The 25,256-nt window shown below is 32.4% G+C and overlaps 1 protein-coding gene across 1 annotated transcript in view; it reads left to right on the plus strand.

The window, feature by feature from the left end:
• LOC124369315 (TWiK family of potassium channels protein 7-like) overlaps positions 1 to 25,256 on the plus strand; it is a 73,434-nt gene that overhangs the window by 29,583 nt on the left and 18,595 nt on the right. Inside the window, exons 2-3 of the mRNA XM_046827264.1 lie at positions 16,663 to 17,508; positions 22,649 to 23,797. Coding sequence (XP_046683220.1) covers positions 16,839 to 17,508; positions 22,649 to 23,574 — 1,596 coding nt within the window. The 5' untranslated portion in view covers positions 16,663 to 16,838 and the 3' untranslated portion in view covers positions 23,575 to 23,797. The remainder of the gene's footprint in view (positions 1 to 16,662; positions 17,509 to 22,648; positions 23,798 to 25,256) is intronic.

The raw sequence follows: 25,256 nt of genomic DNA on the forward strand, positions 1-25,256 counted from the left end.
GGTTCTGTAACGCACCTTTATAAACTTAAGTAGAAATAGCAAGTGGACCAATAGAGCTTTCAATGCCAAAAATGTTGAATAAGTCCAAATACAACTGTCTGCCATGAACCAGTATCGCGGTAAATAATCGTTAACTTGGCTATGTCCTAGAAGAGTAGTTTCGAAGCCAACACCATTTTATTCGCACCGTACACATTCACTTGCCTAGGGATTCAATCATCTCATAACACTCACAGTAAATTTGGGCGTACAGTATGGGCTGGTCTTGGTGTTCCGTGGCACCTAAATAGTATTACGTACTCTAAGTGATATCATACGTGTTGAAAATGTGTTAGACAGAAAGTAATATTAAGGAGTTAATATTAAGTTAATAATATAAGAATAATAATTGAAATTAATATAAAATCGCAGTGTTTCATTATATGCTTTCCATTTATAAAGTTATTCGCCCAAATGTTCTATTTGTTTTTTCTTGGTATGTGAATATGATAAACAAATATATTTCTTAAATAAACAAAAACTGTCACTTGATGGTGCATCAGAATGTGGTAGTAAATAAGGAATGTGAAAAAGCATCAAATATGCAAAACTGAAAGGCTTCGCACATATCTTACTGTAGATACGTATGAACGTTTTCAACAACAATTGTTGTTTCACGCGTACTTCCACTTTGATGATAAACTAGTATGTGACAGTGTGTATATATATATATATATATATATATATATAGTGTTAAAAGTATGGATACAGTCTGTTTAGTTTTTTATGGATAAAGCTGGAGGGATGGAACTCGGGACACTTTTGTAAAAAATAGAAGTGAACTTGTTAGTCACTTTTAAAACTTGGCCCATTTCCCCGAAATGGAATATTGGAGGGCGACTCAAAATTTTAAAATATAAAGACATATTAAGTCACAAAGATCTGGACAAAAGAAGAAGAACAGTGAAAACCAAAGCGGTCTATCTCAAACCAGTACAAAATTGCAGCTAATTGAAATAAATTTCAAATCGATTGAGGCAAAATATGAACATCCATATTTAAAAGGTAAATAATAAATAGGCAACCATTTTATTTACAAACTAAAACCAGCCTTACAGTACCTCCTGCAGGGCAGGCCTCGTTTATCATATCAGTTTTGAGTACCAACCAACAACTGTAATAAATTTTGGTTCCAGGAGGATGGAGCACCTCCACACTATGCCCTGCATGTCCACGAACATTTAATCAATACTTTTCCAAATCGCTGGATAGGCAGAAGAGGACATATCGTTTTGCCACCAAGATTGCCAGATCTATCTCCACTTGACTACTTTGTGTGGTCTTACATGGAAAACCAAGTCTGAAAAACGAAACCTTAGTGTATTATTGTCCTTAGGGACCAAAAATCAGCAGAAATTTAAAAATTATCGCGTGAGTCCCTACAGCATGCCGTTTCTGAAACAGGGTTGAACATTTTCAAACTGACCTAAGGCAGTAGTTTGCACATCTGATATAAAAACACAGGTTGCTAGTAAGTTTTAGCCGTTTATTTCTTAACGTAATGGCGAACACTGGTGCTGCTGTAACTTTACAATTTATAATTTTAAACTGTTTTCCAAAAGGCCCATTTTGAGGAAATGGTACGCTTTTGTTTCCTAAAGAGGTGTCTTGAGTTTCATTTTTCATCTTTTTCCATTGAAGGTTGACTAGGATCCACCCATGCTTTTAATTAAATATTCCGTCAACGCATAAATGAGCACGGCCATTTTAAAGATACGCCAACACAAGCCAGGAGTGCCAAACATGCCACAGTTGAGACTTTATCAGTCTTTTCCTGCTCCTGGCTTGTGCAAGAGTACCTTTAAAGTGGTCGTGCTCTCTTATGTGTTGGCGGGTTTTGTTTAAATAAGTACTCTTGGAACTTTTATTAAATTAAAAAAAATTGTTGGTATCTTGTAAAGTTTTTTCTAACTTATTTAAAACAGCTTATGCCTATGAAAAAGACAAAATGGTATTTCCTTTTGGCTTGTGCAAGCGTACCTTTAAAGAGATCGTGTTTGCTTATTCACTGACAGATTTCCTTGTAACGAGTACCGCTAGAATTGTAATAAAATTGCGCGAATAGTTTGCATCTAGTACATTTTTTTATAATTATACCTTTTTATTTGACTTTAAATATTTTCAACAGACCTCATTTTGTTATTACTAAAGAAAATAACACATTTATTTTCTTTTCCTCTAATCTTATGAAAACGATGTACGAAATTCACATACAGATTCATTCATACAGAGACATTAATTTTTTATAACAGAGGCCAGCGGCTAAACGACACATTGTTCGGCCTATATTTAAACGACGTTTTTTGCTTGAAATGGTGAATATTATCACGCACAGAAGATTTTGACACCCTTTTGTGAACACTCTGTATATGATATGATTGAGGAAACAGTTACTAAGAAAACGAGACTACGAGTAGGAAAACCACTTCCCACTCTACTCTAAGGAACTATAAAATTAAGCTATTTTACTTCATGGTGTTCCATGGAGCAAGTATTTCAAGATTAATTTTTAAACTTCTGATAGGGTGACTTGCTTAAATACATCACATTTAGACCCAAAAACTTGGAGTCATTCACAAAAGTTAAATTACAACATCAATAACGCTAAACGTTTTATTATCCACGAAATAGTTCAGTGTAGTGCACAGTTTAATACGATGTATACCGACCCACTTTTAGACTTCTCAATATTTCCCTACCATAAAAAATAATTTAAAAAATAAATTGCATCACCGCATCGTACATTTGTTATAATTCTAATCATCGCCCTCACAGTTAACGTTTTTGTGACATTGAAGAAATTTTAACCTTTAAGACTTTGTACTCCAAGATTCTAGCACATAACACCATTGGGGACTCACCATGCTAATGCAGTAGGATTACGGTATATATTATTATTATTGATAAAGCTCTGCCAAATAATCTAAAAAAAATACAAAGATTCGGTTGAAAATAAGTTGACCATGACTGCTACATACTTTTAAGTCTTACAAATGTTTACCACAAGTATAATTGGCTTCTGCCGTTGGAATCATGAAGTGAACAAGTGTTTAATAGAAAATATTTGTACTATAATGTGTACAGTAAAAACTCTGCATACCATAGATGTAATGTGTGCATTTTTGGTTTAAAATAATTTACCTGTTCTCCTGCGTAAAATATTATTAATGAGAAATAAATTTAAAGTACAACATTTGTGTACAAACTCGTTTTATATTCAGTGCAAAGTTATTGATACATATGAAATTTTGGCGTCATAATATTGAAGTTTAAGTTGAAATTTCATTCATCGAACATATTGTAAATACAAATACCTTATCAAATTGTGCTAAATTAGTAGTTCTTTTTTTGCAACAAAATCTGATAAAACTTGTCTAAGGACCAGATTTGTTTAGTGAGCTCCGCTTAATTTGACACGACCTCTGCATTCTTTTAGCACTATCAGTTACTAAGGTGATTTGATTACCTGATAATCCACGGTGTTGACAATGTGGTAACATGATAAAAGGGTATAATAGCTCTCCACGTCCGTACCACGAAGCTATTGTCCACAACACTTCGTGAGATAAGATAACAAAGTCTTGTGTAGTGCTGCTGTAAACAACACTCTTTGTTAAGTAACTATAATGTGATCTTGGATACGCGTATTATTTTGAATAACTTTGAAAACTTCAAACTTCAAAAGTCACAAGATGGAGCATTACAAGACTGTGTTAGTTTAATGAGATAATCTGTTTTAATTAATTTAAATTATATATATATATATATGTATATATATGTATGTATATATATATATATATATATATATATATATATATATATATATATAGTCCATATATATTATATGAAACAATTTATGTTTCTAAAATAAAGTAAAAATGTTTTGTTTTACAAAATACTATTGTTACTGCTGTAAAAATTACAATAATTTATATTCTTTATTTAATAACATCATTATTTTAATTGAGTAAAATTTTGACAATTTGTTAAAAGTAGAAAAAACTTAACTCTACAGAGAACAGATTTCCGAAGAATTATTAAAGTATAATCCATACAAGAGAGGTTACGCTCAGTATGTAAACTGTATGTTCTTTATGTAAACTTAAAATCGAATTTGTTCATGTTTTACATCCCATGAAATGGACTATTATTCAAAATGAGTTAAAATCAGCCTAGAAAATATATTGAAGTAAGGTTATTTTTAACAATTATAACTATATTTTGTCAAATTACATTATATCCATACAGATTTAATGCAAAACTTCCAGAAAATTTTTAAATGTTTGGTAAGCATCCATGTTTGGTAAGTCTTACAATGCTGATAATAATCCTATTTCAAGGTTAACTGCCCATTGATAATTTTAAATTTTAGACCTTTTACTCTTTAAAACAACCAAATTTAGGTTTAGTAAAGACCAGGTTACATCCTATACTTAATTTATAATTGATTATATCTAATAATATGTGATAGAAAAATTGTATTATATCAATTAAATTTATGAAAATGTTCTTGTAGCCGAACAATATCTGAGATTTAAAAATACTCAAAAACTACAATATAAAATTAGTATAAAATATGTTTTTCTTCCTACTGTTAAATTGTTAAACATGTAACAATGTTTTTGCAAATTAGTTCTTTGGCTCACGGTGTTTAAAAATTAATATACTAAAGTCAACAGATTCGTAAGATCATATCGACTGCTGCATTAGTTGTATATATGATCTACAATCCAGAAATAAATGTAATCTTAACACTAATAATCAATGTAGCCGAGTTTAAATAAATAAGGTAATGAGGTTTATCAAGGTGTTATTTACGCATGAGACAATCAAACACGCCACGTCATAGTCCTAAACTGAGGACACGTGAAACATTGTAAATTTCTCTACATAGTCGCCTGTTCATTGTAGACGGCAATTGACGCGCTGCACCCGAATTGCATCGCTTTAACACCAGGCGTTACTAACGCTGTTAAATGGCCGCTACAAAGTGACAACATTCCGTCGCTTGTTAAGCTGATATTGTTACAGTAAAGGATGTTAAAATTGTCTCTTTTAGATACTTAATATGAAACACTTTTCCTCTAACTGTAAAACATTTTTCCTAAAAACCTTGTTACTATCATTTATAACGGTTGTACCTAAGTACTTGCGGTTTCCAAACTTTTATTGGACACCGACAAACTAAGGTCTGTAACAAATTTTATATTTTAATAGAGGTCATATACAATTTATATTCACCATCACAATTACTATATATATGCGTGCGTGCTTGCTTGCTTGCGTGTGTGTGTGTGTGTGTGTGTGTGTGTGTGTGTGTGTGCGTGCGTGCGTGCGTTCGTGTGTTTATCGTAATATGACCTTAATGGAACGACCATTTTAAATTAAATTCTCAACTATGATAGCAACTTATGTAGGGTTTTAATAAAATATTCTCCTTTATGGTGCAACCAATAATCTAAAACTAACATTACCTATCTGTTTTATGAACATTAGTTGGGTAATACCGATAACTCAGCATGGATAATGCGGAAGATATAGTACGATATTTGTTCACATTACAATATTTCTTTAAGACTAGAAGAAAGCAATTACTTAAACGTGACCTTGATTGCTTTTATTCCTTAAAGCAACTACATGTGCCTGATATCATAGTGTCTTTGAAACATTACGTCTTGGTGTACCAATATAATTACTTGCATGGTAATTGATTTATCCCGGATAACCACAAATGATCAATTTACTCGTAACAAATATTATTTTTCTTTTTAAATATTTGAGTCTTTTATAAAATATGAAGTTTTATTGATGGAACGTTATTTATACATATCAAATATCTACATGTATGTATATATATCCACTATTTATAGGAAGAGTACTTTCTTGTCAAGATTCCAAGTTCACTAATATCGGAATTTCTTTTGTTGATTTAAATAAATGATGTATTTATTTTGTAAATTATGAATTTTGGTTAATTCATCTTGGGATAATTTGTCAGAGTTTGATATTGAGTACTAATTTTGGATTTATTTGAAATAAAATAGTTTAATATATCCCTAAAAGTTCATATTAGTATATTAAAGATGTTTTTTTTATATTTCATATTACATAAATTATATATCTATATATATTTATTTCATTAAGTGTTAAAAATCTCAGTAATTGTAACATGAGTGTAATAGATTTACTTTAAAAATCCAACTTGCAAATATTTCTTTATTCAGTATTATTTATTAATAATTCCAATATATTTACTTCTTAATTATTTGTTGAAATCACTCCAGAATATTTTATAATACATCATTGCAATCTATTTACGTCATTATCGACAAAATTCCGTCGATTAGCCTAGTCTTTTAATATTAATGGCAGAGGTTGTGATCTTTTTAAATAAATAACCCTTGCCACTCTGATATTGAATACTTATTATACAGTAATAAGCTACATATTTGTAATCTTAAAATAATACTTGTATGGTAAAATTGACTTCTTCAAAATATTCTATGATGTTTTTGTATGAAGTATTTAACCGTACGATTTAACGTGTGTAAATTTACTAAATAACTACATCCCTCAGTACATGTCTGGTTATATATTACTCATACTACTATTACATATTTATTTATTTATCAACGGACAACCATTTTTTATAAGAATAATACAAACTAATTAATTCAAGACAGACAGCATAATCGAACAAATTTACAATAAAACATGGTGTGTTAGTTTTGACTATGCAAGAAGTATCAAAAAATAACAAATCATAAATAACACTAACCAACTCGAAAACTAATATAACTTGACTATAATAACAATAACAACAACAACAAGATAAAAGAAAAACAATGATAAACATTTAAGAATTAACAAGATAAATTTAGAGCAGATAACAAACAACAAGAAATAAAGTAGCAGATCTACTTGAAAAAGTCTATACAGTTACAATATATCAGGCAATTAACAATGTACAATCACATTCAGCAGTGCAATTTTAGAAACAATTATCTATTGATTAAAAAAGTACAAAACAAATAAGTTCAATTTACCACCAAGCTATTAGAATAAAATAATAACATAACAAATAAATTAATTAAGCATCACTGAGCATGGTGAAAAGACTATTTCTAAAAAAGCTATAGCTACATGCGAAATAGTCCAGATGCTGGCACACCAAATATAATATTGTTTGGAATACTTACAGTTCTCTTTTTTTACGCAAAAGAAAGTAATGCGATTATCAGAGTTGATTGGTCTCCTAATCTATATTATCAATTATTAACAAGTTTTTTTGTATTTAGATATTAAGATGTATGTGCATATTTTAGCATCTATTCCTAATCATTTTTTTATTCAATACAAATTGATATAGTAACATTTACAATTTCATACTATTTTGTTATCAGGTGAACTAAACAATACATTTAGTTATGAGGTCAATTGGCTATAGCTTATTTTCCACGTATGACTAATTTTCAAGCTCATATAATACCTCGCCTTCGGATAGCTGAGGTTGGTGTTTGGTTAAATTTGTCATGAGGTTTCCAAATTTCATGTTCAAAGCTATATCGGTTCTAGGAAGTCGTGCGGGTCGTATTGCATCGCTAACGCTCAGCCAGATTTTGCGTGATACGAAGAACTAAGCAAAGGATTTCGTAGGAAAATTAAATTTTACTAAAATTTCGTATTCAAGGGGTATTTTTGGGACGAAAGATCATAAATCCCAAAAAGGTAAGGTTATACGAGTAAATACCAAATAACATTCTAAAAGGTCACTTTCCAATCAATATGCTGTGTTAGATTTGTTTTCCGGCTTCAAGATCGATAAAAATCGCTCTTTGAACACACACAAATAAACATGGAAAATTTTCTAAATTAATTCAAACTTTTGACATGGAGGGCATTTTGTGGCTTAACCGTTGGATTTACGACAAAAGGCGACTGGATCTCTCCCGTCGGATATTAAATTATAATTTAAAATTATAGCAATTCTACCTTCAGATTTCAGCTATCACCACTGGTTTAGGCGGTACAGAGCTTTGGAGAAAAGACAGCACTGGTCAGCTCTTAAGAACTTCTTAATGTAATTAAAAATGAAAATTGACCATCTTTTCTGGCAATTTTATCGTGTAAGCTACAACTGTACGCCTGGTTCTTTCTTGGAGGGTGTAGTGTTTGTGAACATATATAGAATTCACTATGTCCATGTCTACTATTGATGCTTTGCTAACGCTCAGCCAGTTCCCGTGGGGGGAATATAGCCCGTAATTGAACTATGTTTTGTTTGCCGAAAGTTCGCTATCGACTCCAGAAACAAAAGTCTCACTTCAAAATGACATAATATTAAAGTTTATTAGCCAAATTATTGAAGATAGAGCAAACAGCCACTAAATATTTTTTTTTGCAGATCCCATTATTTTGTGTAATAATCAAATTTTTATTTCTTGCTACAGGTAATATTTCGGCTGCAATGGAGCCCAGAATGACAATTTTCGAATAAAACTCAAGTAATACATTTAAACACGTTTTGCGGGCAAACCATTGAGGATAGGGCACAGTGTTACTAGGTCTTTTTTGTAGATCACCTTGTTTCATAAATGCCATAGGAAACTTGTTTTCAGCTAAGACCTACGGTTCAACCGCTATTAAGCCCGGAATGTAGATATTTAAATGAAAATTACGAAACTTTTCCACATAATTGCGTTTTGCGGCCTAACCAATAAAGATAGAGCAAAAGGTCACTGGACTTTTTTTGTAAATAACTACATTACCGACTAACAATCAGAGCTGGCTCTAACGTTTCGCTCGCTATCGGGCTTCTAATAAATGCCTGCGAGGGTGAAAAGTGCGAGAGTTTGCGTTTTTTAAGGGATTTAAAAGTTAAAATTTGCGGTTGTCAGGCTTCTCCCGGTTCTTTGAAGGTGAAAGCTACGTGCGTGCAAAAGGTTCGTGTTTCCAGCACTTCTAGAAGTGGGTTAGAATTTTCTATACCCTATCAGTCACTGAGTTAAATTTGTGGCTGTATATAAATACTCGCCTTCGGCTCACTGAGGGCTACGCCCCCAGGCCCCTTAAGATAGTGGTTAAGATTCGGGGATAGGAGGGATTTGGTTATTGGTTAAATTCAGACTTGAGGTTTTCAAGTTACGTGTTCCCTACTGTGTCCTCTCTCGTGGATTGTTATGCTTCGCTAACGCTCAGCCAAATAATGTGTGATATATAACACAAATCAATGGGTTTTGTCGAAAAATTAAGTGACGTGTTAGCAAATTTAGGAGACTAAGAATTGGGTGATAACTAAAGTCTGAGATTATGTTTGCCAGGAAGTGTAAAGTAGAGTGTTTAAATTTAACCAAACTTTTGAGTTGGGGGCGTTTTGTGGCTTACCCGTTGGAGTTACGACAAAAAGTGACTGGACCTTTCTTGTATAAAATTTAAAACTGAAGAAGGATTCTGCTGTCCGATTTTACCTACGACCTCTGGTTTAGGTAGTAAAGAGCTTGGAATAAAAGACTGCACTGGTCAGCTATGGTGAATTTTTAGTGTAAACAAAATAAAAACTACCTTTATACGATTATTAAGTTGATCAGGGGGTTTAATTTAATCAGGAATTCATCTACCATGAAATTCGCGGGATGGGGCTTATGTCATTCCCGACTAACGATTTTTTCTCAAATTCAAGCTACCTCTAACGGTACGCCCGCTATCGGGCTTCAAAGAAATGCCTGCAAGGGTGAAAAGTGCGAAAGTTTGCCAATTGTTTTGAGGGTTTTAAAAGTAAAAATTTCCAATTTTCAGAGTTTTCCCGATGGTTTGAAAGTAAAAGCTACGTGCGTGCAAAATTTGGTGTTTCCAGCACTTCTAGAAGTAGGTTAGAATTTCGTATACCCTATCAGTCAGTGAGTTGTATGCGGCTGTATATATAGGGATAAACAAGCTAGCACTGAGCTCGAAAGATGATAAAAGAATTGTTCTAGAAAATAAGATTGATACAGTAACGTATGGTTATAAAAATTAAACAAAATCTGATATATTATATGAATTAAATAAAATTTTTATAATTAAAAATAACCTTTGCTAACGCTCAGCCAATTCGCGATGTGCTCTAGTAGCAACGTATACTAGTCACTGGTTTACGAAGTAATACAAATTAAATCTAGAACTGTTATTAATTGCACCAATGTTATTCGGAAGAAATACAAAACCCTTAAAATTGCCTATTCACAAAAAAGATTTTGCTATTGAGAGCGTATAACAGGCTTACGGAAAGGTATACAACAAAAAGCTCCTTAGCCTTTTTTGTAGATCCTATTAATGGCTATCTATTACAGTGTTTAAGTTTAAGCTAGGATAAACGGGTCAACCGATATCGTCTCCAGTAAAAACATTTTCACGTCAAAATTACAAAATATTAGCATTTATTGGCCAAACCGATAGAGATAGGGCAAAAGGTTACTTGACCTTTTTTGTATATCATCTTATTTTGTATTAAAATCCGCTTTTTAATTTACCCTAACTTTAAAGTTTCTGCTGATATAGAACGCAGAAACAAAATTCTGAATTAAAACTTTAAAAAGCGACACATTTAAACGCGTTTGGCAGCCAAACCATGGAGAACAGAACAAAATGTTACAGGATTTTTTTGTAGATCACGCAATTTTATAAATCCCACTGAAAATTTGTATTGAGCTACGACCTACCGTTTAGCCGCTATCAAGCCCGAAATGAAAATCTTTAGGCAACAATTTCAAAAATATTTCACTTCATCACATTTTGCGGCCAAACCAATTGACATAGAGTAAAATGTCACTGGACCTTTTTTGTAGGCCACTTCATTTCACACTAGCGTTTTTACATCAGATCAGAGCTAGCTACAACGGTTCTCCCGCTATCGGGCTTCAAAGAAATGCCTGCAAGGGTGAAAAGTGCGAAAGTTTGCCAATTTTTTTGAGGGGTTTAAAAGTAAAACTTTCCCGGAGATTTGAGGGTAAAAGCTACGTGCGTGCAAAATTTCGTGTTTCCAGCACTTCTAGAAGTGGGTTAGAATTTGCTATACCCTATCAGTGAGTTGCAAATGCGGCTGTATATACCTGTATAAGGTTTATTATCTAAAATAATAGGTATCTAAAATATTTTCTTTTTTAGTTAAACAAATTTTTAACTTTGTTTCGAATCACCACTTCTCTTATAATGATGAACCATCATCACAATTCGAATTGCTATAGTTTATAAAGCATTATGTATCTTACAGCTAAGGTTAGGGAAAGAATTCCCAGTAACACTTTACACTGCATTGTTTTTATCACTTAAATTTAAAAACGAAATTGAAAATTGGAATTTGTTTATTCGAGGAAAACAGATTACAATCTATTTTGATGATTACACTTCCTGCAATACTACATGTTTATAACCAAAAGTAAAATTATTGCAATTTATGTAAAGATATGAGTTTTGAAAAACTAGTAATCGAATAAGTGGTAACTGTTTGGTTGCATTTGCAATTATTCGCGTTAGTGTATTTCTTTCTTCAAAGTACAAAATATATTGATTTTTGTAATGCAGAATAATTCAGGTTTCCATATAAGGTGCGTTATATGAGTAATGTGTAACACGTAACCAAATTTATTTTTAGACAACTGTACTTTAACTATCGTACGTCATAAATTCTATGGGGTTCGCATAATTTTACGTATTTTGGTTGTGTGATAAATACATATAGTTCCTTCATTATTTTAATTCTTTTCTTCTACTCCTTGCTATTAATAGGCTATAAATTCTTGTATTGTTTTAATGTAGGCTTCTTCATGGAAAAATGATTTTTCTGTTTTGAATAGACATCTTGCATAGACGTACTTAATTTTCACCTTTTATATAAAAATTATATTAGTTTACAAGACAATAAGTATTCAAACTAAAAAAAAAATCTTTTATCCATAGCCTGTTCGGAATATGGAAAATGTATTACAGTACTATAAACGACGAGATATATCACAGTACTACTTTCTCTACAGTGGCAAAACAAAAGAGCGTGAACGGTTATAAATTGAACATAAGCCCACAAAAAGGTGTGAGTGATGTCTAAAACCCAGCTCGTGTCAAGTTATAACAACAACGGTTCAACTTCATGATGTGTCATCGGACCGGACTGTACTCGGCCGTTCAGTGACAAAGTGGCAGTATTGTTTTATTGACCTAATCGTGTTTCCATAACAGTCTCCCGTGTAATATAAACTACACAACAACAAGCAGACGACCAGCGTTGTGTCCAAATGTTGACATGTGCCGGGTTCACGGACACTGGTCTAGTTAAGTAGGACTATAATGGAATTTGTAATGTCGAGACGAGTGTGCATTAATATACTATCATGTAATCAGTTAAAATTACTTAAATAAATGTAGGAGTTTTTTTCACACTACCTATTTATTCTTGAAAGCGTTTTTTTCATCTGTTACGTGTAGCTGACTCCTTTTATGATATTTACTGGCAGTGAATACACATTTTATATTATATTCATCCTACTAAAGTGTTACCATATTTTAGAGGAAGCTCCATCTACAATTGCACGTTTCAAATATATATATTATTAAAGCATATCTGTTTACTTAACATTTTGTGTATTTGCTAGCGCTAGTCGTCTAGGTTCACATAACATTTAGAAATGTTCTTTTGAGTATGATCTGAATAGCCTTAGGGACTATTATCAATTGAGAAAACATTTGATGCTAAAGCAGGAGCGGAACTCGCATTTGTTGCGAATATCATATCAGTGTGAACAGAAAATATACAGACTCAGACAACTAGTGTTAGTAGACAAATCTTTATAACCTACACTGTGACGAAAGGAAGCAGATAGTGGTATGGAAATCTGTCTACAGATGCGTTGTGACACTCTGATATAAAAGTATGCTATTCTTAGGTAAGCCGACTGGCAAAGCCTCTTCTTGTGTGTACTCATCTGAATAATCTTGTTATTAATGCATGATGATAGCAAATAAGATCAATTTGCTCTTATATATTAATGCGTTTGAATCACCAAAAACACAGCACTTTTTTAACTTATATTCAGTTGCCACTCTCATGTTTGAGAATTTTACTTAATTATTAACTATTTATGATTCGTTCAACTATAATATTGCAGGTTTGTACAAGTATTTGAATTGGAGAAGCTGAATATTTGCATTAATTACGTAGTACGACGAATAAATAAATTGCCAGTTTGAACTGTTTAATTTTTAATATTTAATATCAATTTACATGTAATTTAACATAAACTACGGAATTGTGTGTCTATATTATTTTTCACTGATTAAATATACATGAAATTAAATTTATGTTGTTTGTCATTATTTCAGATTAATTGATTCAACATATGATAAGTTATATTTATTGAAATTACATTATTATAATTATTTATGTTCAAAGTTTTAATAATAAAAAATATCCTTGATTCAAATTGTTCTTCAAACAAGTATATTACATACATCCTAAGTATTAAGAAAAGAAACTTATATAACAAAAAACATATCAATAGTATTTAATTGGTTACTTACTATACTTATTCACTATGAACTTATTTAATGATAGCAATTTGAATTTAATACTATAAATATTATGAAATAAAATTTAATTCAAGACTAAATTATAGATCTCTCGTTTATCGGGAAGGAATTGTATCATTGTCGTAAAGGTCCCGACGAGTTAGTCCTCTATTTCTTCATCAATATTCATTTACGTTATAATAAGCTATTAACACTTATATTGTTATAGATTTTCAAGCTACTGTTATCATACCATTATTAAACATTATATATACGTTTATATGTGTGTTTGTGTAAAAGAAATTAAATACGCATATTCCTGCACAATGTTAAACAGAATTATTTTCTTCACGGCCAGTGAGGTACCTAAAATAATGTGTTATATATTATAATTAACCAATATAAAATCAAACTTTAAAGTGTATATTTATTAGTTGTCAATTTTGAAATACCAAAAACCCATCAATTTATTTATATTGTTGAACATGAAGTATTATGTGTGATAAATGTATCACATCTTTTAGATTATTTGACACACTCTAATTAAAAATTAATGTCTTTCTAGTCTACATATAAGTTCAGCACAATTTGTGTGCGCCTAGAAATCTGTTGAACCCAGAATCTTGTCGATGTTGCTAGGAAATGCTATCTCCGCTATATTACAAAGCTCTCTGAAAGGAAATTGTTTTTAAGGCGTTCACGAGAGCTTACCTCCAGTGACAATAAAATGTGATATAAACAAAATCCCATGATAACATATTATTATGCTTTATTATTATTATTATTATAAATTATTCCTTTTCAATGTAAAAAAATATCTCAAGCTTAAACGCTCAGCAACATATTTCATTTACGTATTTGAATGGTGTCGAAAAGACATGGAATCTAAACTTTTTAGTGGATCTTAACTAATTTCCTATTTTTTAAATAAATTATATGAAACATATATTTAAATCTACAACTCACAAATTAATTCAAAAGCAGTGATTCTGGCAGCCGCAAAATATATGTTTCGATATTATTATGAATATTTTTGAATAATACTACATATCTATTATGAATCACAACAGTGTTGCCCATCATAATATAATTTAGAGTTCTGTCTTCAGTTTGACTTTTTACCACGAGATGTTGAGTTTTGCCTCACTTTAATATTGAAGTGGGCTTCCAGTGGAAAAGTGGGTTGCTGCAATTAAGGGTTGAAATTATTGTTATCATGATTGGACAGCGCGTGACGGATGGGACTCCTGGAACACACGCTGTTTCCCATTTCTGAAATCACTTTACTAGTTTCAAATGTTCCCATTATAAAGGGAATTTTTACATTTTGGCCAAACTTTATTGCTTGTCACATGACAATTGACCTTTATGAAGTTACATATAAGATTATCAGAAGTAAATAAATATTGCAGTACGTTACTATTAAAAAAGTACAATCTATGCCAATCGTTCTTCTAATTCAATGATTAAATATAAGTTAAGAATATAATTCATAGCTATTTCTAAAAAAAATAACTACAATTGTAACATTCAAATTAGGAAAATAGCTTGTGTAGGAGATAAAGCAGTTTATGGATATTACTTTTCCATCTTTATTTTATAAACTACAATTTTTCACGTTCTTTCTTCGGCCTTTTCCACCAAAACTTTCATAGAAGATGTATTAATTTTAAATTATTAGCTGAGCGTAACGAAGCTTATGAACATACTTGTAACACTGTTTAGGCGAGTCAAAAACAAATAGAACAATAACTATAACTTTTGATCTTTATTACTATATCGAATTAATTATCACTAAGTTTTGTTTGTTTTGATTTACGCTAAATATTGAAATAACCGGGACTTAAAGAGCATAGCCTATACTATATGTATGTGTGTGTATTTATATATAAATGTGTCAAGGAAAAGTGGTTATTACAATCTATAATTAATAATATATATGAGAGAAACTTGGGAATTTAGTTTATTTTAGGGATTAAGGATTTATAGTGATGGTTTAGTATTTTATAAGATAAAAATTATAGGAAAAAAAGTAAAATATACCTCATAGATGAAGCTTTGGTTATGATTTGATTCAATGATGCTAGGAAAAACATCTGTGTACGAATAGGATTGACTATAATGTCCGAGTTGATAACAATCTTGGAACCATTTCGTTGCAATGTGCCAGAGACAGTCGAAATATTTTGTTTCAGACTACCTATATCTTCTATTTAGTTTAATGTAAATAACAAAATATATTTTAATATTCGTAGCTAACTTCAGCAATGGTATAGGGTAATACGTCGTTTGCCTTATGTCATGCTTCTGGGTTATATCCATGTTGGAAGGGAGCTGTTTTACGTCTTGGAACAACGTGATGGAACAGAGTACAGAGATGTCGTTTCCCCTTAAGCACCATATACACCTTTTTTGTCATCGTTGTGATAATGTCCTGGCGCAATAACACTGATGAGCTTGTTAGATAGAGTTTTCTCAAATAAATATCATTATATCTAATACTTCAACAAGAAAGCTATGCCTAACCTAGAGCCTACATCGTATGATGGAGGGAACATTTGTAAAGAATAAACAATATATGTCAATCAATTATTTACATTATATATGACCTATATATTTACTTTTAGTGAATTTTCTTGGAGTAAGGTACACGTATATTATTTATGGTACGTTTTCGACGGTAAAAGATCATTTGGAATTTTAAGTGATTAATATAAACGTTACTATCTAGAATATGGTATTTAAAAACAATTAATAAATATAATCTTTAGTACTATGAACTAAACGTGCAATGGGATGAAATTAAAACTCTCGCAGCATTGATTAACGACTCGAATTCATTTAATATAATTTGACATTACCTTTTAGGAACTTCGAACAATGGAATTTATTGTATTATCTGCTATAAGAAACAAAGCAGTTTATATTGTTTCCTACATATAACTATACTTTAATGTTTTTTATGTGTTTACTTATCTGTAACGGAAAGAGTGAGCATACTGTTATAAATATTTAGCGCACATAGTAGTTATGAAATGTTAGAACATGTTATTAAATACGATTCTGATCATTTGTATTTCGTTTCAGGAGGGAGCTGAAGGGACCTTAGGAGGTCTATGATATGACAAGAGAACACTGAGGTCATCGGATCCAGAACCGACCTAAACTTACAGTTCTCTAAAACAGCTGAAGATGGACATTCCTCTGCGAGACGTCGGGTGACGGCTGCTGAACCGAGTGTTCCGTGCTATCAATGGAAAACAATGGATAAGACAGGAACAACGTACCGGTACAACCCGTCATTCCACGGCCACATCCAGCACGGAATGCAGAAGAACAACAACGGTAAGACCTCCCTGAGCAGAGTACAAGCGCACGCTCTCGGCTACCACGAGGATGATAGCCAGACCTGCTTCTGTTTTGAGAGCGATGACGACAGTGCGGACAAAATAAGATTTAAGAACACCAAACGCAAGCTTGCGCGAGGCTGCATGAGTAACCTCATGATCTGCGCCATCCTTATAGGTTATACGTTTATTGGTGCTGTTATATTCTTAATAGTGGAAGGTGACTCCGGGTTTTATTCTATATCTAGTTCTGGACGCTCTAAAATTCATTCGTTGGCGGGTCAAAACAGGAGACCCGCTTCTAATGCTACGTGGCTAGCGAAAATCAGTGAAGAATCGAGAACAAATACTGTAGATAAAATTTGGAACATTACGGTTAACTTGAATATACTTTATAGAGAAAATTGGACGCGGCTCATGGCCCAGGAGATCTCCCATTTCCAGGAGCAGCTTGTCCAGAGACTGACGGAGGAGATGGCCGCCAAGAATTATCCGCATGACTCCCGCCTGGTCGACGGCCATCAAAAGGTCGACTGGAACCTCGCAAAGGCCTTTCTTTACTCCCTGACAGTGCTCACTACTATAGGTAAGGTTATAAAATTTACCTTCTTCTCAGTAATAACGACATATTGTAATTAATCTAACATACAGCAAACATATGTGAAAGTGAATTAAAACATACTTTGTACTCAAAAGATGAGTTGCGACACGCAGAAGTAATTAATCTTAAACACACGTTTAGAAAGTTAAAACCGGATTTTCCAGATATTAGCTACCCTTCAGTGATGCAAGACATAAGTATACTTAGTTTTGAGATCTGCAATCCGATTTCTTTCTCAGATGGAAAACTAAACTAACACAACTACAATATATTTTAAATTAACAAATCATATTAGATTGTTGTGACCAGTGACTTAAGATTACCACTGACTGGCTATAGGGAGCTCGAGTTGAAGCCGCGACTCGGCTGATTGATGGGGATGACGCAACGTGAGTCACCCACTACCAAGTGCTGACACGCTGTTTGTATTAGGAGTCATAATGTTGTCTATGACAAATGAGTATGTGGAGGTTCAAGTAGTTGACTCTTTATAGAAAACTAGTCAGTAGCGAAAGAGTCACTAACATGAGATCACGAACCGGTCACAATAACAATTTAAGTATTCAAAATAACTTACAACAGGATTCTTTCCCATACACAGCCGTTTTAAGTTCACCAAAAAATTCAGGAAGCTGATACTAATGAGATGCTGTGTTTTTCAATTCGCGAACAGTTTACTACTGTTTTTATCAGTTCAATGTAGTTGAGTGTAGAATTATAAAGAATGTCTAGTGCTGTTTATTAAGGATTGCGTAAGGTCTAGTATTACTTTGATTTTATGACAAAATAGGGGTGGCCTTGTATAACTATTTCAGGGTTTTAATTTTGCTTGCGAAGTCTGGGAATCCTTACTTAGAGCTATTAATAGTGTTTAGATTATCAACATATATCCAATAAACAATCTTAAATTTAAATTATTAGAACAATGTACTGCTAGAGTTTAATAATCAATAACATTGACATTATAGAAAATGACCATCACTTCCAAAATCAATATGTAATATATAATAATGTCTAGAATCCAATTACTCACTGAAAATACTGGTAAATAAAAATAAAAACATATAACGAAAAAAACACTTTTTACGGCAGTAGGTTGAAAAAGTAATAAGCTTATTTTGTGTAATTTTCTACACACAAAGATCTCTAACTTATAGGTTGAAAATTATAACTCTTATCAACTTTATTTTATTTGACATTTACGAATTATATATATATTACAATGAGATTCTTAATAAAATTAAAAATTGATTCAAAATCCATAGGCCCAGAGGCCGTCCTGGAGGCCCAATGCCAGTGTATTTGTACCAGGCACAAAGTATCTTGATTCTGAATGAGTTGTCAAAAAGACTTTACTATGACTCCGCATTGACTTGTTACGTATTTATATAGCTCTCCAGTCTTAAGTTTCGTTTATAGTTGGTTTTCCACAATAGTTTACCAAATCTTGACAAACGGTTGACCGACTAACTAAATGGTCCAATAATTAAGTACAATAAAGCCTTGATGAATTTACTGTTAAAGGAATCAGAATCTTGATGTATTGTGTGGCTTCTTCCCATACGATCATGTGATAGAATTCATACGGTCATGTTGCAATGCCGAGGAGTAAATTTAGATCTTAATTTATCTGTAGAATGTACTTAATATTTCATAGATGTGTTCTCTACTTCATGCTCTAAGGCATCAGTAGGTTATTATTTAACAGTGTTAATTTTCCACCATACAATCTTTGCGCAATTGTTCTTTATGATGACCGAAACATACGAATCGAAGAGCGTTTCAAGGATATTATACTTTCCTAATTTATTATTTCAACTAACGTAATTTTAGAATACAAATATTTTTACTGAAGAATTATTACTGGCCATAATTGCAAAAATATTAAAGAAAACATTGATATTTTTAAGATATTGATAGATAAGCAAAAAATTAAATACAAAATGTAATTGTGCATTTATTATAACTATATAACTAAGATCCTAAATACATTTAGAATGTAAATCTGAAAATGTAAGTGTAATTTTTAAAGGTTATTACTTAGAGGTTATTTTTTCACTTTGAAGCACAATGACAAAACATGTCCAGAAAGCTTAATAATATATCCAAAACCAAGTTTTACAGTATACTTTTTTTACTAAATAAAATTAATATTCAATGACATCAAAAATATAAATAAAGTTACTTCAATTTAGAAATAAATTAAATAGTCAATACTGGTATATAATCACAAGTATTCGTCTTGAAATTTAGGATACGAGTAATATATTAAAAATACTTAATATGTGATATCCGCACTTACTGAAAACAAATATGTGTGTTAATATTTGAAAATTTTAAATGTATTCAAACCTACATTACGGTGTTACACCTAAATATATTATTTTCCAGAGAAGAAATGAAAGTATATATACATAATGATGAAGCATTTGCTAAATTTTTGACGGCTTGAAATATGCTTGAAAATTTTATTAGCAAGGGCAATTAAATAAATTTTTTTTTTTACTTCAAATTAACATTAAAACGTAAAAAACTTTTTTAAATCAAACTTGCGAATACATTTTTTTACTATTTTTCTCTGTTCAAATTTTTCATCCTCCTTGTATAATAAGTAATATGACCAACATATGAACACGTGAAAGTGATATACGTTCTGGAGATAAGAGGACCGGAGCGATGAGAGCCAGGTAGGGTTGTCCTGGGAAGAGGACTTTAGTTACATATAGTCTCTTTATTGCTAGAGTTAAATTATTTTAATTGCATTACAAAATAATACTTTCCATTGATGTAATTCATAGTATATTTCGTAATTAATTTTAGGTACATAATTCTATGGAGGTCATGACTAATCAAGCAAAATTCGAATGGGGGCTTTTTATATGTAAAAAGACAAAAAGTCGTGCAATAATCAGAAGTATAATATTTATGAAAAACTAATACGTTAGAAAATTGAAAATGATGTAGTGAATTTCAACGGAGCTCAATTTAAAAGTGGGATTTCTCAATATAAAGCTTGTGTTAAAATTTAGTATAATCTAAGGTTAATATTACAGTGGCTGCACCTTTGTACTCATGCTTATGTCTCAAGTGGTATTTGGAAAAATATGTTTTAAATATGTGCATATGGAAATCAAATGTCTTAATTTCATATAAAACACATTTTCAATAACTTAATTTTCTTATACGTGCATCGCATTTTCAAGGTGACGCCATCAGTGCAAGGCACGTTAGTACTTAGGAGGCGACGTAAATTAAGATCAAAAGTTGTTTTGTATTCTGTAATATATTACAGGGATTTAAAAAAATACTTAGACAGGTATATCTTACTATTGAGGACTTTTTATAACATGGATGTAGTGTTAAAAAATTCAAGTAACTAAGTATAAAATCTACCTATTTTTTTATTTACTGTTAGAAATATTTAATAAGTAAACTAACTTGCTAAAGAATGGTATGCCGTATTTATGGAATGCATAGCAAAAGGACATTTATTCCTTCTTAAAGTTATTACTTAGCCTATATTTCCTACGTCTACTACGAAAATTTTAGTTTGGTTGTACAAAATCGCTTTAAAAATATGTGTCATTCGTATTGACGGAAAGGATGTAAGTATTTAACCCAAACCAAACACGATGTAATTACACAAACAACAATTATATACCACAATTTATATACTGAAATAATTAGATTAAATTGAAATATTATTTATTGATCTGAATTTCACCACATTAAACCTAAACCTGATCACTGTAAAGATTAAGTGATAAAACGTGACGGAAAGAATTAGGCATGTACGAGTTAAACCTTTTGAGTTACTGTTCCTACAAAGAGTACTCATTAAGGCTGAGACACACATACCCGCACCGCGCCCGACACGTCGTGAGTCGGCCGTGTGTTGGCCGTCGTACGGTGAAAGAATTGCAGCGCAGTTTTCAACCTGCAAGTCCACACATGTCCGCAACGACACCAGACCGTCGTGGTCGCACCGTGCCCGCACCTTCACCGATAGTTGAAGTTTGAGTTTTGACGGGCACGGTGCGGTCTACGAGCGGCATCATATGTTGTTTATTGTTGCGTTCTTCCTTTTAAAACTATTTAAGTAGTCTAAACGTTCTATTTTATTGAATTATTTAGTATAGCCTACTAACTATGCATCCTGTGTTCGCGTACAAAATCATATTTATTGATACAAGTATTACATTTTTTTACCTTAGAGTAAACTAGTCATATTTTCTCATTGTGCTAAAATTACAACACATTTGTAAACCATGTTGTACATTAAGTAATTTTAAACAACCAAATTCGAATTATGTAAAATCTATAAAAAGTTTTCATTAATTAATAAATAACAAGCATGTACTTATTTGCACAAAAATCTATTTTTCATTAATGTATTGAAGTTAATACTTGATAAATTTATTCCGGTATTTTGTATGGATCATATTTAGAATGTTTCTATGAAATTTTATTTTTTTTCACTTCAATAAAGTAAAAATAAAAATATTTTATTTACAATAAGATTTTCAAGCAAGAAAAACCCATGTTCTCCAGTATATATTTTACAAATATTTACTATGTTTTACAAATTATTATAACAGGGCTTGCAACATGGCTAACTCTCTGGCATCACACTATAAGCTCTTGGGTTTAATGCAAAAAACACCAAATATAATTTTTTAGTTTATTTGACCAAAATTCACTGCAATGAAACACAATGAACAAGAATTATAGGGATAACAAATATAACCAAGATATTTACACATTTACGTACTAGCTGACTGTACAAAGCTTTATTGTAGCATTGCAATGTTTCATTCACCACAGCGATTAATGAAAATTACAACAATAAAATTAACATTCTTTATCTTAAGCAATACCTAATCTTATGAATATTTTTTAAGTATCTGTCACTTCAAAATCCAAAAAAAAACATGCTCTAGTACAAACAGTGAGATTGTTGCGCTCGGACTGCATACGGTCATGTGTGGCCTCACGGTAACCGAGCCGAGCCCGTACCGACAATCGGCTGACTCACGTGTCGGGCACGGTGCGGTTATGTGTGTCCCAACCTTTATCTGATACGTACTATTGTACATGTATACATAATTTTTTAATTATGTTCCAGGTTATGGTAACATTACTCCGAGGACCACGCTAGGTAAGGCGGTGACTATGGGTTACGCGGCATTGGGCATCCCTCTCATGCTGATCTACCTGTCGAGCATGGGCAGCCTATTGTCCAATTGTGCGAGGCATATCTTCACGCGGTCGCTGTGTTGTTGCCTGTGTTCCAACTGTGGGTACTGTTGCTACGACGAGAAAAGAATGCAAGAGAAGGAACGTCGAATGCGGAAGAAGCGTGAACAGAAGGAGTATGAACAGCAAATGCAAACGATTACACACCATCAGGAGCCTTTCTACGTCAGGTCTCCTTCTTCCACCTTCACTACTTCCACCAGCAACAATTTGCATTCGCCCGTCCGAGTCGAAAGTGATGGCATCAAGATGGCGGCCACGCGCGCATCCTCCACCGTGCTAGACTCCGAGTGTCTTAGTGCAGACACCTCTGTCATAGAGCCGAAGTCGTTCAAGGACGGGGCAAACTGCTTGGCTCCACTTACACTCTGTTTTCTAATTATGATATTTTACATCTGTGGCGGAGCGGTTATCCTCTGTCGACTCGAAAGCTCCTGGAGTTTTTTAGATAGTATATTTTTTTGCTTCATGACACTCAGCACAATCGGATTTGGAGATTCCATTCCTTCGGCCAGTGTCCTGTCGACAAAGATCGGTCCCAACAGGACGGGTGGGAGTCTGATAATTTGGTTTTGCTCACTTTACATCTTGGCCGGGATGGCTCTTACTGCCATGTGCTTCAACGTGGTCCACGACGAGATAGTTCACAAGCTGAAACATCACTATAACGAATCCTCGCTGGCCGGAAGGATAGTCAAGGACGGCTCAGTATCCACCAAACTCGGGAGCACGAGCAACTTCCTGGACAGCGAAACTGCAGTCAACACAACTATCGACTACCCGCCCACGTCTTGACCCCTCTCGCTCAAACACGCCCACTCCCCACTACTGCCCCATAACACCGACTCTCAGGACCGTTCCGGCTTATACCCTCTATTCGGCCTAGGGCTTACGGCGCCATTCGCTGACCCTCTAGCCCCACTGGTCCCTGAGCCACCCCCTCAGCCCCCTCAGCTACCTCAGCCGGACCTCACCACTCTTCCCGAGGAGGATGAAGAACACACCGTTATGTGACTTTGTACGTACCCATTTAACAAGTAACGTGTTTTAATTATCATTTAGAAACAGTTTAGAAATGATGAATTTGTTTGTATTAAAAGTTAATACCTACTGCAATGGAAACGCATTTTCACAATGCTTGCAAATTAACTGTAATATGTGCATTTTTATATTTTCCAGTCTTTAATTGAGTAAACAAGTTTAAAACTTTCCTCTGACTTAATCGGTAACTGAATTCACTTTGTTTGAGTGAGTGTTAGTTTCGTTTTTCCTTTTTATGAGGTATTATTCATATCACATGGCTGAAACAATTCATTCTGGAAACTCTTAGAGTAAATTGCTTATAAAATAAGACTACAGTTTAGTTTAAACATGAGCAATATTCAGTTAAAAAAATAAAACTAAATATTAATTTAGTAATCAATCAAAAAACGTATTAACTCATTTAACGTAAGTTTTTCATTTGTTTCCAGTTAAGTTACTTCCTAAGCAAATACCTAAATGTGGTTATACCTGTTATACATACAACTTTTCTGCGACTGGTCAACGAGCTCTGCTCATAATACTAATGTACTTATGTGACTATATTGGTAATAATTTTACTGAGTTCAAGCCGATTTATTGGCAAGTGGTTTTAAATAGGCAATAACTATATTATTGTAATAAGACATACATTTATATTTTTGACTTAATTCTCTATCTGTAGCCCATTTGATAAACCTAAGTTTAAGCCCCTATTCAAAGACAATAAGTAAATATTTTAAAATACATGAAAATTATTTGTTAAAACCCAAAATCTAATATCTCATATAGCAAGTACACTGTTTTAAAATATTAAGTACAGTTCCATGTATTTAATTCGGTTTGTTTGATAAGTCACTCATCGTAAAAATATAATAAATAAATATGGAATTTAACCACATGAAATATGTAAATAAATGTCATGTACAAATAAAATTCTCATTTATTCTCATATTAGGACTAATTCGTCCTACCATAATTGTAAAAGTTTATATTTCATAACATTTCGAAAGTAAAATTCAATAATAAATATGCAATTTAACTTCATTAAAATGCAAATAAATACCGTATGCAAGCAAGAATTTCTTTGCTAGATACCAAGACCATAAATTTAGAATTGTTATTTTTTTAAATGTTTCTATTAATCGACTTTTTAATGCACAACACCCCATTTCATCACTACTTTGACTTCGAGTATTATTTACGAGTCATATATTTTTTTCCTAGAAAGATAAGTATGTGATTTTTGCAACTATTTAAACGTAAATAAACTAACTCCCCAAAATTCTATAACTTCTATGTCTTGAAATACCAATTTATTTTTTTATAAATAACAAATTTTCTCCTTGGTCAATTTCTTATAATATAATAATTTGCTAAGCCAATTGCCATAAGAAAAAATTTAAGGCAAATCCCGACTATTCAATTATTTCGGATAGGAAATAATTTGAGGAAGG

This window comes from Homalodisca vitripennis, chromosome X, assembly GCF_021130785.1.
Source record: "Homalodisca vitripennis isolate AUS2020 chromosome X, UT_GWSS_2.1, whole genome shotgun sequence".
Taxonomy (NCBI): Eukaryota; Metazoa; Arthropoda; class Insecta; order Hemiptera; family Cicadellidae; genus Homalodisca; species Homalodisca vitripennis.